This window comes from Macrosteles quadrilineatus, unplaced genomic scaffold (genome assembly GCF_028750875.1).
Source record: "Macrosteles quadrilineatus isolate MER2022 unplaced genomic scaffold, UCM_ALF_1.0 Scaffold_4__1_contigs__length_99947679, whole genome shotgun sequence".
In the NCBI taxonomy this organism is placed as follows: domain Eukaryota; kingdom Metazoa; phylum Arthropoda; class Insecta; order Hemiptera; family Cicadellidae; genus Macrosteles; species Macrosteles quadrilineatus.
Window position 1 is genome coordinate 92,154,597 of NW_026542597.1, and position 19,487 is coordinate 92,174,083.

General features: G+C 36.6%; 1 protein-coding gene across 2 annotated transcripts in view; it reads right to left on the reverse strand.

Moving 5' to 3' along the window:
* Positions 1-313: 313 nt before the first annotated feature.
* LOC128993336 (transmembrane protein 198-like) overlaps positions 314-19,487 on the reverse strand; it is a 29,619-nt gene continuing 10,445 nt past the window's right edge. Inside the window, exons 2-7 of one of the 2 annotated variants that reach the window (XM_054417172.1) lie at positions 8,378-8,567; positions 7,668-7,778; positions 6,326-6,544; positions 5,332-5,568; positions 3,928-4,064; positions 314-2,357 (exon numbers count right to left, since the gene is read on the reverse strand). In XM_054417172.1, the coding sequence (XP_054273147.1) occupies positions 2,205-2,357; positions 3,928-4,064; positions 5,332-5,568; positions 6,326-6,544; positions 7,668-7,778; positions 8,378-8,564 (1,044 nt within the window). In that variant the 5' untranslated portion in view covers positions 8,565-8,567 and the 3' untranslated portion in view covers positions 314-2,204. Of the gene's footprint in view, positions 2,370-3,927; positions 4,065-5,331; positions 5,569-6,325; positions 6,545-7,667; positions 7,779-8,377; positions 8,568-19,487 lie in introns of both variants that reach the window. The other variant, XM_054417171.1, reaches the window with a different exon arrangement.

The window sequence follows — 19,487 nt, forward strand, 5'->3', positions numbered from 1 at the left end:
GTTTTGAGCTATTTTTTGTATACAGTTTGAATTGTTTTGCTTTTACAGCCTAGTTTAAATTATCAAGGTGATTGGCCCTGAAGTTTTTATTGAACCAATCCAACTAGTATTTGTAAATTAATTTCTCAGCCCGGACGCTCACCAAGACGATTGTTCAACTATAGTTCTTAACCTATTCAATATTCAACTATGCTTTAGTCACAAGCATCTTGTTGTGAGTTTAAAATCTGAAAAATTTAGTATGACATATCTGTCGGTCCAGAATACAGACCTTATCCTCCATCTAAAGTTTACTCAGGAAAAATCAAAACCATTATGTTAAATATATATAATTTAATGAAAAAATGCAATAACATTGGCCATAGAAATCACATCAATAGAGCACCTTTCAAAATGTACAAATCTACAAAATTATGATCAATACGCAATGAGTTTTGTGTGCTTTTTCTTCACAAATACAAAAAATATGTTTAATTTGTGCAAACAAAACGTTTTAATAACACAAGTCCTTTACTTAAAACTAATTTCATACATAAAATCAACACTTAAATTATACAAGTTGTCACAATTTAAAACTAACTAGTGGTCGTCCTGTGGTCGAAACTCGACCAAAAATAATTAATGTACAGACTTCTCTATTTTCTCCCCACACTGTAAATAAAACATGTGATTGGAATTTCTTACCTTTGTTTTGATTTTCTGTTTACATTTTGTTGTTATTTCGTCACCATCATGGCAACTCATATGGTCCATGTTAATTTTTTGAAGTTTTCAAATTCATTTTTTGTGCTTATTTGTTAGCCTATTTTAATTTTTAAAGGCATTCTGCACACCTACAGGAAAATAGCTTTCTAACGGTATGCGTAGATTTTCCCTACGATACACACGAGCTGAGAAAAAAGGTTTTAAAGAAACATGCTTGCCTATTAATATATAGATAGATAGATAGGATATTGTTTAGCTCTGTTCCAATAGGAAATTAAATCTTGTTTTGTTTTTACTATTTGTAGACATGTCTGTCTCTACAAACCCTATTTAATCACACAATAGGCTTTCTGTATAGGAGGTTTTCACTTAAGAACAGAAAAATCATTCTATGATTTACAACTACTTAATTTTATACAGTTCAGCTTTGTACAATAAATACAAGATTTGACATGGCCCGCAACTAATACAAAATTGAGATAGTTATTCACAACAGAATAACTCGAAGTGAGCTTAACATTATGTATTCACTAACCTGCTTCTAATATTACTATATTCAAAGGTAATTTACAATAATACTAACACAGCCAAAAATATGCATGCTACAATAAAAGTTTTATCAAACCCGTGTATTTGTGTTAGAAATTACAATTTGTAGTGGTTTGTTCATTATGCTACAGATTTCCCCAAAAGTGATGTAAACTTACTATTTTTCTTTTTTCTATTTTTTTATTATATTTTTCAAAGACCATTTGTCTGACTTCTACTAATAAAATGTTAAAAACTTGTATGAATTTGAATCAATTTTTTCCGTTTATTCAGTTCCATAATATTTATAACTGAAATTACTCTCTTAAAATATGATAATTTTGATATCTATACAAAGCACGAGTTACAGCAAAGCATAAATGATTTGATAATAATTTACATAATACAAAACTAACCTAACAAATGGACACATTTTATGTACATCAAACAAAATCAACACAGTACACTGTCCGATATATCACAATAAACCATGGGAATATATAATACACATCATGTATAATAAAGATCCTGCTAGATATAATGGAAAAAATGTCTGCGTTGTAATAATTTACAATTTTTTTTTAAACATATCATCTTTTGCGTTATGAATTTCACATTTCTGTAAACAAACTTTACAGTTATTTTAATGATTTACCAAAATACAAAGCAAGTCTGAAGATTACAATACCATACCAGAAGTACTTATAGTTAGTTCTCGTTTAAAATTGCTTTGCTAAAGCATGTAAAAGATTATGGTGTAGCAGTGACATAAATCCACCCTTATGGTAAACAAACGTATCAATCCTTCCCTCCAATACAATTTTGCAATAATTTCTGTATAATCTGTTTTACACAATATATTTAAGCTAAATATCCCTTCATATTCAGGCTGCCTAACATGTTAACTGAAGCTCTCGGTTTCGCTGTGGACGTGGATAGTTCACCATCAGAGGGCGTTGCTAACGGCCGTACTATCGATAATGGAGTCTCGGGTCGAGCTGTATATCGTCGTCGAAGTGCGCAGTCGTTGCGTCGGGCAGGATCGTCAGATGTGTTGCGTCGGACTGTAATGTAGAGCTTTCCCCCACTCCTCCGCCGCCCCCAATCACCTTACGCTGCAAAGCCTGGACGTAATTCTGTCATTAATAACAATAAACAATTACAATAATGTTCATTAGGTAGGGAGGTAGCAGTAAATGATAATGGTGGTTAGTGCAAGACAACGTTTTGAGGGATGTTAGATTCACGGAAACAAGAAAGTTTTGTGATTAAACTTATGGAATATTCAGTGCTTAACACGTTCAGTGCTGACTACATCAAGTAGCGCTCCTATCGGCCTACATCAATTGATGTAGTTGCGCAACCCCCACAACATTAGTTCAGTTTGTGCTTAGCAATTGCAGGGGAACGTTTAAATCGTTGCTAGCCTGTAGCTTAGAATGTGAGCTTTATTTTGGTATAGTTTGGTACTAAAATTTGTCGAAAAATCCCGTCTGACAATGCTTTTGTCCCGGTGTCGGGGATTTTCTCTCTTCAAGCCACATTACAAAGCCACTGACTACTGATCCAGGCAGTGCTGCTACCTTTGGGTGTTTTATGGAACTTTGTCCAATCTCGGGGTAACGTAGTACAATCACCGCTGCTCTTTTGTTATTCGTCAGATTGAAATATTTGAATGCCAATTGCGTTCCCTGTTACGGTGCCACGCCGATTCTTCGCCCGGGCCTCGTCGCCATTGACGAGTGCCTGTTGGAATGCCTGCCGCGCTGAACAAGTTAACAGAAAATTATTTAAAACCTAGAAAAAGTGTTCTAATCCAAGTACCAACTGCGGTTTTTACTGGTTGGATTTGATAATGAAAAGTGATGTTCATTTTCTACCAATGTTTGTTCTTGACTGTTAACAGTTAATGGTTGTTAAAAGCAATGTTTGACGTATTTCTATCCGTGAAACTTCATTTTTTTTAGTTCTGCACCATTTCTTTAAGGAAACAAATTTGTCAAACTTAAAATCCACAAAATTTTCAAACTTAGCTTAATTTTTTAATGACCCCCATTTCCGTTATCATAACTGTTTCCACCTACAAACTCCCTTTAGTGTGTTCTTTGGGAACTCGTTCAAACAGATAAATATTGCTATTCCTTTTTACACATTGCCAAAGTTTTACTTGGATCCTGGAATTAAAAATACAAGATTAACGTGTATAATCCTGTAATTGGGTACAAAAAAAGCTGAGTGTGCTAAGATACAAGATCTTGTACCCCTTAGGCAGTTCAAAAATTTTTAACCAATGGATTTAAAAAGTCTTACTGTTCAAAACAATTTAAAAATACAAAAAAAGTTATTAAATTACAATTTTAATCTATGCCAATTAGTAAAATTGTCAAGTTCTGTAGGCCTACATTAATTCATATGTTCTTTAAATCAAAGAAATTATAAATCTCAGCCAGCGGAATGATATGCATTTAATTATTATAAATGTATTTCCAATTAATGTCATTAATGGTTATTCGAGCATTCTGCCAGCAGATAATTAAGGTTAGATAATTGTACTATTATGAGGTTTAATTGAATTCACTTTTATTACGAATCTAGTTCCTTCAGGTTCACTGCAATGGGGAAATTTATTTAAAAACCCCCCATTACAGATTGGAATTTTAATTTGTTTCACATCTTAATTGAGTTTAAACTCACCTGACTTATGACATCTCCATGAGCAGTCCGTACTTGATACAAGTATCGGTACTTCTTCTGTCGTAGCTCCGCCCTCTGTTCTCGCGTACGCGGCCGAGGGACGTTGCCGTGGCGATTGGGATGCTTCACAGGCAATACTACCAAATAAATTTACCATGAGTTAGAATCACCAATACCAAACTTTTAGTATGTTTCAATTCTATTCAATTCAAAAAATCTTTATTCATTTGTGCTTAGGACATGTAGGCTTTAGGCCTTTATTAACATGTCAGATTATAACATATATCGCTCATGCACTACTTTGTTTACTAAAACATCTAAGAATTTTGCATCTAAGTTATGACTCTAAACTCCATTCCAAGTTCACATTCCACGTTACATGATGATTCACTCACTTCACTACTCCAGTAATCTACACCGCCATGCCATGCTGGCAAAATATTTGTAAAAAACCCTTCCACCCTTAATACCACTTAATTCCCCATTAACAGGGCTTATGGGAGATAGTCGTGTAATTGACATTCCTGAAAAGCATGTATATTGTCATGAGGATGTTGTCAACTGTCCTCATACGATGCTCACAAAAGCACTTACTTTACTTATTTCTGTAAATGAAGACTCCTCATAGATTTTGACATATAATTATTAATTTGGATTTTGACTTTGGGTATGATTTTAACTCCCTGGATAGTACGTGGGTTTAAGAAAAAAATAAGCTGTGTTTTGCATGTAATGACTTTGTGGAGGATAGTATTGCTGAAAGAGCCATTTTAAATACTGTACATAGCTTACTGTATGGCAAACGTGAAAGAGTACACTGAAGTTAGATTGAAAATACTGTATCACTGAACGCTAAACTTAGTACCGTAGTGAGGCTTAGTATGAGCATCCAGATATTTTCACTTTTACTTCAGTTAAGTATAATGTACATGTACAATCAACAAATCGTGCTACATGTTTTAATGAGACTACCTTAAAGATTGAATAAAAAACATAATTAACAACTAGGTGGGCATTAATTGCGCCAAATGACCTGAGTCAGGTAGTCGGGTATTCCTGAATTTTGCCAAATACTCCAGGGAGCCACCCGATAAGTTCATTAACTGCGCCAAGTGGCGGCCCTCTGTATACTTAAGTAGGTTAAGTTAGGTTAGTTCCTTCTGCCGGTAACTCACTCCTACCTGGATTGAGCTTGGCGTAACTAGAACATATTTTGGGAACCCTTTGAGGGCTTTGCACAATTAAGGAACTCTTTGGTGCAATTAATGCACGGCCTTTGCAAACAACTGACACAAACTTAGGCCATAAATCTAACATAATGCTAAGTTAGGCAGATTGTATTGTCTGGAGGATGAAACACCAATGGAACAGATTCTCAAGAAATGCTAATAAGTTTAAACTCACGCTGTTGATGGTGAATACCACGTCCAGTGATTGCGAACTGGACGATGAGTCCGAACACGACCACACTCGGCCAAAGGCCCAGCACTGCCCAGCTGAACCAGCATGGCTGGGCAGGAGACTGGCGTAGAGTGATGCGGTCCCAGACCCACCGCACCATCATCAGCTTCTCTATGAAGTAGTCCAAGGCTCCTGAGAGAATGGCTCCACCGTAGACACTGGTGCCCAGCACTGTGAATGCTGTAACATTAAAGGAGCATTAGGAGTTTACTACAAGTGATTGTGATTGATTTTGCTGAAACTTTACTCCCCAGCTATCTGTAAGTTACTTGAGGAGTTATTATAGCAATCTGCATCCTAAAAGTAAGACTCACCCAACATAGGTCCTTAACTTAAAAATATGCCTACAAATTTCCGTAAAAATAAAATCTTTCTAGGAATTAATGCTTATGCATTAACCATATACTGTATATTTAGAGTCTTACCAGTTTTGAAAAAAAATTATGTAGTTTAATTAAATTGAGAGCCACCGACGGAAGACCTTGATGAATATTATTGATTTCTGTTAAATACGCAAAATATTTAAGCATGCTAAACTGATATTATTGTAAACGTAATATTAACTATTGCAGTTAAACAAAATTTAAACGAGGAATAGAATTTTGGAATGTTTTAGCACACTCATTTGTGGGTCATTCAACTAACTATGTTCCTGAGACAACACTGCCAGCTATGAAAGGTTGGCCGCTTGGAAAGTGACCTCTTACATGTGCGATGAATCCTTGTGCAGGTCGCTATCTGTCCGGCCGACCTATAATAGCTGGTTCATATAGAAGGAATGTTTTTAGTATCCGAAAATTAATGAGCATTATAAAATTAAATGGGGTTCAAGAACTGTCAACAGCTTAAGAACACAAATACTAGAACTTTGTACCTCCATTCCCCTAACTTTGAATGATTGTAGCAAAATAATGACATTGTCAACTTTCTCGTTTACCTTTGGGCCACTGCAGGTTGAGGACGGCAAACAGCACACCACAGCCCAGCATGGTGCCAGCCGTGGTGAGGAGGGTGGGGGGATGTGACACTTGCTCTGTGGTCACTAGAGATGCGATGGCTACAAACAACCCTGTGTGGAACCCAGTCATGAACAGTCCGACGTACTGGACGAGCATTGTGATCAGGCCAAGTAGTAGACCCGCACTCAGCGCCATGCCTGCAAATATTTAGTTGACAACTATCAGTTGCCTTTCTAGGACCTTATCACCAGGAGGGGGGTTTGGGGGTTCACCCTTAGAAAATTTGCTATTTTTAAAGCCGTTCGGTGACTTTTAAAAGCCATTTTCAATGTCTAGGAACGTTACTTTTTATGACACAATGTATGTTTGAATTTACATTTTCAGGGTACATGGTGCGCTTTAGTCCCTATAGCCCCCCTTGGAACCGTCACTGACAATCAACCTGTACATTTGAAAGTACAGTAGAACCACAATAACAGTGTTTCTTGGGTTTATTCACAGCTTTATTTAACATATAAAATTTCTACATCCATCAATGGTCAAACGATAAACACTACAAAATTATTTACTATTCCACAATTTTTTGAGCTTAAATTGCAACTATGTCCAAAGAAATGTTTTAAAATAAAGGCTTTTTTTAAGAATAGTAGAGATACGCTTACGCTCTTTACGTTAACTCTCTTTTTACGGTCTTAACTTATATGATTTGTGGATGTGCTGTGAATCAAATCTGTCTCTCTCACACTAAAGTCAGAGACGCTAACCACTAGGCAACACACCTATTTTTGCACAGTTCATAAAGTAGCGAGACGGCCTAATTGCTTCAAATAGAGCAGAGGTGCACTTCAAAGGTCATTTCAATAGACCTTGTCAGGCCGGTTCTTTCTTCACTTGGTAGACAAAACCAGCTTTATCGTTTTTATTTAAATATATTTCAAAAGTAGATGTTTGTTAGAAATAAATATTTTTTATTGATTTTGAAATTGAAACCAAAACTACAAAAAATATTTTTGAACAAAATTCCTTTTTGTCAATCTTCCTCTAACTTAACATGTTCACATCTTAATTTTAAACAAATCTGAAACATTATATTTCAAATTTTTTTTAAACATTGTAAATTTCAGTTCAGTTAGGTAGTTAGATAGTTTTGAACCATCAAATGCTTCTGACTTAACTCAGAATCAAACCTGCAAACCTTCTAACTGAACACATCCACTCATCAAGTTGTATCGAATAGAATTAGAACCTTTTAATTTTGAGGGAAAAGAGTTTCAAGTCACTCTATGTAATCACATGAGTCTAGATTGTTCAATGTATTACCTGCATTAGCGTAAGGAGGCAAGAGTTTGTCCTGTATGCAGATCATGTAGATGATCACTGAGCCAAAGATGAACCCTGTGAGGAACATCACGGCCTTGAAGCATCGGTAACCTGAAAAAAGTTACTCATTTTTACACCGTTGAGGCACAGAATTAGTGGTAATTACATGTAGGTGTATTCCTTAAAAAACTTTTGTGATCTTTGAAATGATTGGAAAATTTCAAAAGGCGGAGAGCTCAATGAAGCCTCCTTCAGCATATTCGTAAAAGAAAGTGTAGTAGTCTCATTTATCCAAAATTGAATTACCTGCCTTTGATGTTATCCACTGTGGATGATCGGTGCATTGAAGTCATAGGACAATTCCGTGTGGTGTGACTGTGTAAACCACAGTGGATAAGTGGAGACGACCCCCTTTACCTTGCTGTCTGAACTTGCTAGAATTTTAACTTAAGAACCTGCACCAATTTCTGATTGTTTTAATTGTTTTAGAGTGCTGCACAAAACACAGTTACCCCACACTTGAAATCCTTTCTGCTGGTCTTTTAGTTCCAGTGACAACAAAGTCCTGTGGCGGAGTGGACAAAAGTAGGTACCGATTGATCCAATATTTTTTTACAGCTTAAGTACTGTTTTCTTTTGCTGTGGGGGTTTGACAATGTAGAAAATTAGTTTTAAAAATTTGGCTGAACATTGAGGCATTTCTCACTCACCAAAGAGGCTGTAGACGATGCCAAAGACGATGTACATGGCACAGATGACGGCAGGGATGAGGTCGTAGTTGTAGTCGATGGCATGGCAGCGCTGAGGGTACGTAGGCACCACCCCCGGGGCCCCTGGCAGGGGGGGAGGGGACGACTCTACGCCCCGGTCCACCGGCACCAGACTGTCGGCAGACATGCCCTGCAACATTGAACATTACGTAAAGTCTCTTAAAAATGGAATATTATCAACCTTATAATCAAAGTTATCATTTTATAATCAAGACGGACATTCCAACTAACAGAATTCTTGTAGACGGTGGGCATTCTAACTAAGATATGGGTGTACAGAGTGGAGTGAAATGTCACGTGTACAGACAAAGGCAATAGTTCCACTTGGCGACCAAGTATCTGCAGCAAATGATAAAACTAGATAACATTTGACTAAGCACGAAAGATGACTACAATAAGCGATCTGTGATCTGCAACAGTAAAATGAACACATCTTTGAGCGTTTTCTCGTTGCGATGACATATACGCTAACCAGTTATCTTTACGGCACCGGCCATACTCGGTGACAAATATCCCCCCCCCCCCCCACACACACACATAGTTCTCAGTCCCCCAGTTTATATCTTCGGTTTTGTTTTGGTACCATGCATATGGAAAACACGCTGTTTAACACAGATATTTTTATTATCAAAACAAGTGTGTGTATACCTTCATGGGATGTAACCCTAAAGGACCAATTAAAAGCGCAATGATGAAGGACAGGTGTGACTGCAGTAAACATAATTCATTTTAAAACTAGTAATTTATTGAATTGTAAGTGTTTGGACAGTGTAAATGATCATTGATTGACAATAGTCTTATGAATATAACATCGCATATTTATGAAGTTGTACAATGGTTAGATTGTCACCATCAGAATAGAATGACTAGAATGTACTCATAGTTATCTTCTAACTGTGTACTTTAAAAAAATCATTCAGTTTTCCCTCTTTAGTCCATTTGTAAGGTATTTGGTATTTCGTTTTGAAAAGAGTTTTAGTGACTGTTGTGAGTTAAATGTTTGACAGCAATAAATTTCTACTGAACAAAATATCCACTGGTTCCAAGATCAAGAACATTCAAACGCAAATTCCCGCTCATCTTAACATCACTGTCTCAATCCCAACAAATGAATGGACATAACACAATCTCCAGTTATCTACAGGATGCTGTTATCTTTATTCCAACTTCACTACAAATTACTTGTATATGTTAAGCATACGGTTTATATGTAAGTAAAACACCTAACACATCCATTTATTACTGTTTATCAGACCACAGATAACCATGTGGTCAGTGTAAGCTCAGCTGTTCCATACAAATGACCACAATCAGCTGATTGAGCCACGCCTACATCCTGCACAGATCTGTGTGAGTGTAATGTGTATGCAAAGTGGTTCTGTCTTGACAACACCTATCTGGATAAGTGCACTGGATCACTGTTTCAAACAGGAGTTAGCTTATTTCTCCATAGTCGTTGACCCTGTTAAAAATTTACTTTAAAATAAACACAGTTCATAAGATTTAGTCATTTGAGGAATGGGTTTTTGTTTTTGAGTGGTGCCTCTAATTAGTAACTGAATGAATTTTATTTTTAAATTATCTCTAAAAAAAGCAAACTGGGATTTGAACAAAACCACTTGGACCTCTTTGGCCCCCAGAGGTCAGCCTTCCCTTATACTGTAAATGGAATTTAAATTGAAAAATATAAATGAATCCATCTAACTGAAAATTTTGATCAAATACTCTTTAGTAGGCCTACTGATTCACCGTCGGAGTTGTGCCGCCATGCTATAAATGTTAAATGTTTATTTTCAATACCTACTACTATAGCAATTTAATTTATGGATTTTTTCAGGAGGTGCTGGCTTCAATGGGACTCAGGCTGTCCAACTACCTTAAAATTGTTGGGAGGAAATGTTCATTATTTTATCTAAACTTTGGTCCAAAATGGGATGGTTTCTCTAAATGTTCTTTATCCTTCAATCCCTGCATATCCAAACACCTGTTGTAAGAGCTGTGAATAAGTTAAGTACGTTCATTGATTTATTTAACAAGTAAGTAGAGTGTGTTTGGTTTTTTATCAAAACTTAAAAGAACACCATCACCTTTTGTAGTTTAATCATATATGTTTCTATATGTACAACATTTAACATCGATCCATGATTCAAAATATTCTATTGAAAATGTATATAGCCTAATAATTTGTCAACCATAATTATCACTACGTAAGAATTTATTTTCGTGTTTTTTACGTGCGTGTTTTTATGTTTACCGACAACCTAAATTTGAGTGAAATGACATTTTTTACCCCCTGACGATGGAATTTGAATCCCTTCACCAAAGACGAGTGACAATAGGATTACGCGGGTAATATAAACCATTTATTTCAATAAGTGATCCTGGGCCACTAAGCATAATGAAATGTTGTGAATAGTATACCGGTATACCCTAAATTACATAATATTTACAATTAATCTCGCAAAACCTTATCACAAATTTGCAAAACACCAACAATGAAACTATTATGTAAACAATCAAAATAAAATATTTCAAATCCAAAATCTTTGCACAAAAACAGTGGGAAACCCTCTCAAAGATTTTAAACTTATCTCCTCCAGTTACCCACCCACCCTAGACTTCCGGTTATCATTTTACCGCCAGGGTGGGCGACACAGACACCGGTGAGATTCAGGAGGCAGTGGATACGGTGTTACTTCCGTTTCCCGGCGCCGGAAGTCACTAGGTCAAGCAAGCACCTGTGACTGCGACGCACCACTTTAACCTGATCGTTTACTTTCTCTAAACCAACGATCACTTCACTTCCAAGTGGGTCTCTACGTTAAGGTCAAGTTCAAGACCGTGAGTGTTCTTCCCAACAGTAGGCCTGCGAGGAAATTCGGCGTTTGTGTTTTGAAAAATCTACCAAAATGTGTAGGCCACTCCTTTCCATACCACAATTGTACATTATATGGCTTATGTTAAAATAATGGAGCGGAAAATTTGGCCATAGCCAGAAGTAGACATCACATTCTAACGATAAGCCTGTGGACAGGTCAGTTTGAGAATAAAAACCTAGGCCAAAGTCACGTTAAGGTCAAGTTCAAGACCAAAATGAATAGTATGTGAAGTTAGTACAATCATCAAAGTTGAACATTTTCCTTTTCATAGGCTACCTCGAATCTGCCAGTACGAAATAATGAAATTTAGCAGAACATTTCTTTGACTATCGTAGAATTAGACATCTCCTTATCATTCAATCAGCTGTGTCCTGTCATAGAACACGTTTTGAAGCGCCGATGGTGTCAATACCCAATTTCCGTCGGAATAGGCAAATTTTTTATAACCAAGCCTAGTTAAATGCACAACAAGATATGAACTGTAGCATCGTTTTGTTCCAAAAACTAAAATAGCGTCCAAAACTAAGAGAACAACTAGAATTTTGACAGTAGTGCGTTGTGAGAAGCTCATTCTATTTTAATTTAAAGATTGGCTATCATCTAGTCCATATGGATGAGGAGTCTACTTTATCTGCCAATCGATGACGCAACTCCTGTGGTTCGTATTCCTGAATCACAGTAAGACAACACCAATGGTGTGAATATCAACATCTAATCCAAAGTAGGTCAAGTGCAAGGTTTCGATACTGGTTGTGTAATCTTGACTATGAAAACAAGTCGGTCCAGTGAGTGTTTGTTGGTACTCGTTTGAATAGATACCATTGTCAAATGGTAAACAAGACAACCAAAACATAGTGTGGCGGGTCTAGATAGATACTGTCATATGTATTGTACCCCAATAACGTGATCGTCGATCGTGCCACACCGTTTGTGTAATCCAAGCTGAAAATAAAAAAAATTATAGGTAATTTCGTAATTTTTGTTTCTTAAAATACCAGATACCTAGCAAAACTTAAAATCATAATGGATTTAGTAAAAATATGAACGACATGATCCTGGTATGTTTGAAACTGTGGTATGGCAATAACAACGAATTATTAATAAGTTGAATATATTATGTGTATTTTACTGTGTAAAATCATGTACAACCTAAAGATATGCCCATGCTTTTTTGTGTGGAACCATTAATTTGTCTTGATATTTTTTTGTTTTTTAATTTCTTAAAACGATGTGATATAAGACTTAAACAGTACTCAGAGACACAAAATTAATTATTTAATTGTACGTGTTTTCCCTCATCATTTAACATACGTCTTTGGGTTCTGTTGACTTATTGTATGTACTGTTGACTGTATGTTGGTTTTGCATTATTATTTTCGCAGATAACACGATAATGAGTCAGTTACTACTTCAAACAACTCATGACATGACGTTTGGAGCAAATAACTTATTTCACATATAATTAACATTATGCAATCACCCTCGGGGAAGCATAACACTACTCGCTCCAGTTTTAGCAATAAGAGCTCAAAGAGAGTGGAGGACGCTTGGTGAAAGAGTGTCAAGAGAGTCTCACGCACTCGAGTGAAGAGCGAAGTGAGAGAATAAAGTCTCATCTGCGGCGGAGAGCGTTGAGCACGCTCGTTTATATTAAACTGGACCTCGTGAAGAAATCTCTGTAACTGGCCTTACACGTGAAATTTTGGTTGACAACATTTATACTAATTGTTTAAAAACAATTATAATTATTATTTTAGGAATTTGCAAGTATGAAGTGGCTGTTTTTGTGTGGTACGGATTTAAGGCTACTCGGATATGCTATATAGCTCGTGATAGTGGTTAAACCAATAATTAACAAGACATTTATGACGACTGCTCTATGCCTGCTTATGAAGAAGTAAAATACGATCTAGTGTAAAACATTGGACTTGCCGTTTGGTGAGCCAAAACCTCAATTAATTTGTTTATAGACATTTAATTAACTCAACAACATTGACGTTCGTTATTAAAACCGTTTCCAATATGTTAAAATTTAGATTTATATTATATCCTTACAACTTTTGGTTACTGGATGAAGAACAAATACGTAGGCTAAAACAAAATAAGCGTGATTTCTGCAGTTTGAATTTACTGTTACAACTTGGCGTGTGTGAGAAATTGCCGTTTTGTGCATTCGCTTCCCTTCACTTGAGGCCATTAAACTCAATCTTGCGTTCAACGTTTGATTAATTAAAGTGTTGACAAACTGTCTTCACGTAGCGATTTTATGACCTCCAACTGAGCTATACATTGGTTGGATGGTTGGATTGTTGGTTGTTTGGTGTTACATTTTTTGATACAACCAAAATCATCCAACTAAAACTGCGATCGTTTACCATCAGTATTTTTTCCTAATTTCGCCTTGGATACAAAATGCAAGGTCTTTGGTGTACAGCTGAGAAATGAAATGGTCGAATACAACGTAAAGGTGATAACATTGCCTATAGCAAGAACAATTTATTATATACGTGTTTCAATGGGATAAACATGTGGCTTTGTTGGAAAAACATTTTGATCACAACGCATAATATGGTCTTGTTATTCTTTTTGTTGTCCAAGCCGGTGGCATTTTACATGAGGACTCGCAGGAGAAAGTGTTCAAACGCTTTTCAGGACAAGCGGTCCAAACAAGTGTTGTGGATGTGTCTGGAATCGAACTCGATAGCAACACTCCCGTCTATTTTTAAGACAATATCATTTTAGAGTATGACACTTATATGGGACTGCTGCGATCCTCTTAATGTACCCCATTAAAATTGGATTACCTGGGAATTTTCACTAAATTTTAAATATATTTGTACACTAACGGTCTCTATTTACTTTTTTATCCAAGATTTTTCTCATACCTAGCTTTTATGCATACGAAGTTTAAAACCATTTTCACATATGGGTATGGATATTTAAAACCATCTAACTCTCTTCTGACCATTTAATGTAGTTATCATAGGAAAATTCCCTATAGTATTTTCGATTAGTTTAATTCCACAACAATAGTTGATCTATGATCAGAAGCGCCCGCATCTATCCTATTTCATCCTGCTCCTTTGTGTCTGTTCAATTGGGTCAATCGGCTTTAGGTCTCAATATCTACTATTGTGTGAAGATATAAAATACGTTGCTTGTACTAGAGTCAGCTTTGCATTAAGTGTACCTATCTATGTATCTACCATAGATAGATTTTACCATAGATAACTCCTTTAATCAATGTTATTGTATTGCTTTCTTGGTGACTCAATGCTAGGCTTTGATGAAACCCGTTAAAGTTTAACACTGTTCTATTTTGGCGTATTCTAACGGTGAAATGTCCTTGTAGAAATTCTTATACTAACTCCAATAAAACAACTGCAAAGGTAAAACTTCTCTATTTGTGACTACAGAGTCTCAACGCAATGGTTAAACCAAAATCTTTCGAACATTGTAAACCTCGATAGTCTACACGGACAGTGAATTTTAGTTTATGAGACGAGAAATTAAGACAAAAACGACCAACACATTCAGACAGCTGACTGCAGGCAGGTGCCGCGTTCAGCTGCCTCATATAAGCTAATTGTACCATTCAAGGATACAAACGACAGTTGTTGTGGTACAGTTGGGTTAATGACTGCGGACCGGACAGACCCGTGCGCGGCATAACTCCGAAATGAGTTACTCAAAATAGTTTAAAAAATCGCATTGCTAAAAAATAATGTGAATGATTAGGCAATGCTCCGAAAGTCACTGTTCCGAAAAAGTTGAAACTGTTCCGAAAAGAATTCGTCGATAAGTCACTACTGTAGCTGAGAATGTGTACAATGCACGGTGAGGCACTGCTCCGAAAGGCACTGTTTCGAAAAGTTGTTACTGTTTCGAAAAGTTGTTACTGTTCCGAAAGATTGTTCCTGTTACAAAAAGAATGTGTCGATAAGTCACAAGCTGGAAGAGAATGTGTACTATGCACGGCAAGGCAATGCTCCGAAAGGCGCTGTTCCGAAAAAGTTGTTACTGTTCCGAAAAGAATTCGTCGATAAGTCACCAGCTCAAAGAGAATGTGTACTATGCACGGCGAGGCACTTTTTAGAAAGGCACTGTTTCAAAAATGTATTTTGGAAATATGCCTGAATCTTGTCAGCGCAGATATGCTCGTACTTTTGGTAGCTTGGTAGTTATTTGTATGCTATAGACTTTATGACAACTCTTCAAAATATTGTGTACAAAATTCAGTATCCTTTAACGTTTTTTTAACTTAATATTTCTCACAGTTTACTTTCCATTCATATTAAATCAATTCAAATGGAACTAAAGAAAATAAACCTACCAATAACTACAGAAAATACTGTACTTATATAGATAATTGTTTTCTATTATTCATTCAACTAAAATTGTTTGAATTCAAAAACATAAACACGGAGTTAACAATAAATATAATAAATCCCTGATTAAACTGCAACCAAGGCACGAGACCTTGACAACAACACAAGTTGATTAAGTCGTTTCAATGATAATCTTATTGCTTTGTTTATAATAAACAACGTACAATACTGCCGTGGTCATAAAGAAAACGCAATATTTCCTAATGGAAAAATACACCAAGGTAGCACTATTTTCAGTAATATTATCCAGGGTGATTTTATCATCATTAAAATCTTGATGAAAATGTAAACAAAGAGATGGTGTTCAGGGTCGTTTGGCAGGGGGTGGCAACTGAAAACAGCTGAGCGTGACAGATGACCTAGTTCCGCATGACGTCACAGCCACAGCGTTGGGGGTTGCTGTTGCTAGGCGGGAGATGCTGGTAGTTGTGGACCACGCCGCTAGGAGCGCCCCTAGCGCTGGTCGATACCCCCACCCCCGCCCTAGCAGACGACGCGCCGTTGCGGGACAAACCACGTGTTAACATATCCATTGTCTATGTACCTACCCCAACCGTCTGCCGAGAGTCTGCGTGGAGGGTTTGGACAGATTGTATCTAAATTATGAACTATCCAAACCCAAAAGATGGTTAGTGGTAATGATTAGGAGGTCATATAAAATATATTTGACAAGTCTCGAATTTGTTTCTAGAGGTATGAACATGCAAAGTTGGGGTAGTCAAAGAAATGTTTAACCTTGAAGGCAGGATTACATTTGCTACGGTGTTTCCATCTGTGTTTCTTTTTTATACATAAAGGAATAATTGAAGATTGGAAATACATATTAGGTAGTATTATTTAAATAGTCGGCAGTACAAACAGTGCAGAAATGTATGTAAAAATACAGGGGGTTTGGCTGTAAATCCCATAGCAAGTAAATAATCCAATGGGCATTACTAAACTATTTTTATTTTATGACATTACGCGTATATGACAAGAGGTAAAGGTCGTGGCATATGACGATGAAGTTAAGTTGGACTGTGATATCACCCGGAACTAAATTAGCACTAGCAGAATATTATAATGGCACTTTGCATACCAAAGTCAATAATATTTACAAATTTCCCAGATACACTGTCCAGCCTTGTACTGCTATGGCCCTGTGGTTAACAAAACCCCACAATATGGTTAATAACCGTCGAGGTGGCGGTTGTCATGGTGACGTCCCATTGTATGGTGTATGGTGATGGGCCATTATTGTTGCTACATTGACACCACTTCCGACAGACATCACCTGTTGTGTGTCACTTTATTTTCATCTAGAAAACCGTGGTAGCGAGGAAATCAGCTGGGAAGGCATTGATGGTACTTAAAATGCCCTTGCAAACAGTGAAAGTGAAAAAAAAAACTTATAGACATTCTGTATTATAGTTTGTAATGCAATTTAGTTTATCTAAATATATATTACAGTCTTTCTTTTAGGTTACTGCAACTGCGCGTAAGATTCTCATCTTATTAAAATATATAATAACTGAAATTATGCGTGTTCCTAGTTTTGTTACGTATTTCCTACTAAGTACTCAGTAACCGCAAGTAGGACGTAAATCCTACTATTAAGTGCTTGTATTTTAATAAATGGTTTGACGAGAAATTATACGTTTACTTCCCAATGGAAAATACCTCTTTGACAAAGAAAATTACTATAATAAGCTGTTAATACTTTGGAATGATTTTGTATTGTGATTCTGCTTGTCAATTTCTTTAAACACGCTCCTCGCCTTATAACTGACATTTATACTGTAATTTTGATTATGTACCATTTAAAAAGCAAACTGTTATTCTTTCTTCACCATTAGTAGGAAGCCTATACTAATGTCGACATCGTTATTCGTTAGCATATAGCTTTTAAATGGTGTAACTTGCAGTATATTTGAATCTGCTGTGTGAAATAGTTATATCAAAGTCATCAATGAGTTTATACAATTGATATGCAGGTTGAAATATCTTCTCATATAGATTATTTTGTGGTTCGTTATATGTTCAACAAAATCATTTGTCTATACAAAGTCTTAAAACCGAAGTTGGCAATTATTTTAAATTAGAGGCTGACGAACTAATCTAATTGTAAAAATTCTGGAAATACTGTAAACCACCAGTTGGAGTGAATCCAACTTTAGACCCCGCAAGTCCACCTACGTGATCGTCGCGTTTAACATTTACTGTTTAACCTACGCTGCGATTGTGTGCGTTTCCTCTGCTATTGTATGTGATGTCACATTTCCCAGACCTTGGTGTAAACGAACACCCTTTGTTTCATAATACAGCCTTCGCCTAGTCCTTAGCTATTGTCAGTTTAATCTGTAATCAGTGAGTTCTATAGGGATTTACTTACACAGTAAATTGCACAGTTGTATCAGTATAGTGTTACTCATACAGCTGACAGGTTTATATGTTTGATATTCAACGACATATTCAAATGCACCTGAAATAACTGGGTGATAGAGCTCGTCTAATTGTTGGATGAGGGTCGCCTATTTGAACAGTAAAGGTAGGAAGTCAGAAGTGTGCACGATCTAGATTATTAGGCTTTTATAAATCGCACATACAAATCGGACAGCTGAAATAGTCAATAATAGGTTTACACTAGTAATTTCACACATCTCATGTATATTTGAGCTACCCTATAGTCTGTATGATGGAACCTGTCTCCTGGTTCCGGGCTTTAAACCCCTTGGCTAGTCCCTATGTAGGCGGAAGGTCAGGAGACAGGTTCCATCATACAGACTATATAGTTGTGTACGCATCTTAAATGGTGATTGAGTAATTATAGGTAGCGATTGCTGTATTTAAAGATATTCAAAAGATTAGACGAGCCTGTCTGAAGGCAGATTGTGAGCTTCCGTCCCCGAGGTCGCGGGTTCAAATCCTGCAAAACAAATAAGACTTTTTGCTACGTGATCATGACATAACTCTGTATAAAGGCTTATCGTGAGTTAACTATCATAGCTGTCAAAATGACAGCTAGTTCGAAATTTTTGCATTAATGAAACATTGTTTCAACGAGTGTAGGGGGAAGTCCTAGTTGATAAACAAATGAGTCACACTCGTTTCCTGGTAACGCGTGGTATTGGATTATTGATAAAGCATGGAAGGGTTGTGTTGTGAGGGAGAGGGAGGGCGTGTAGCATGACCACTAATGAACATACGGACGTGGCCTCGATATAAGTATATTTAGCTCAGTCCCAGGGTAAATAGGTGTGTCACATACACGCCCTCATACACATGTCAGGAACTCATACAGTGAAATACTGCCAGTAAAACCGTAGACATTCGCTAATGAGCAGCTTGGAGTATGGTCGAGTAAACAGTTTGTGAAGTATGTGTTGAATTTCAAGGATTTAAAAAATATTGATCCAATTGGAATGCCTCGGTACTTCAGGGATTAAGTTGTGGTTGGTGAGGGTTAAATAATCAGTAGCCTATTTGATGGGAACTATTTTCCCCTATATCGAGTAATCTTCAGGGCAATCTTTGGCTTTCCTTGTTATTTTGATAAACGTACAGAGTTACTTATCAACCCATAAGGCTAATGTTGATTTTTAAAATTTTCAAATGAGTTGTAGGCTATAACGAAATACGAATTTTCCTGAGGTAGTGGCTGTCACTAATCACGATTTTAGGGCTGTAAGTTCCTAATTCCAAAATTTATTCAAAATCCTTCTGCTAGATTTCGAGATATATATAACAAACAGGCAGACAGACATAACTTAGCTCGTATTAGAGTAAAGGCTAGGATTTGTCCAA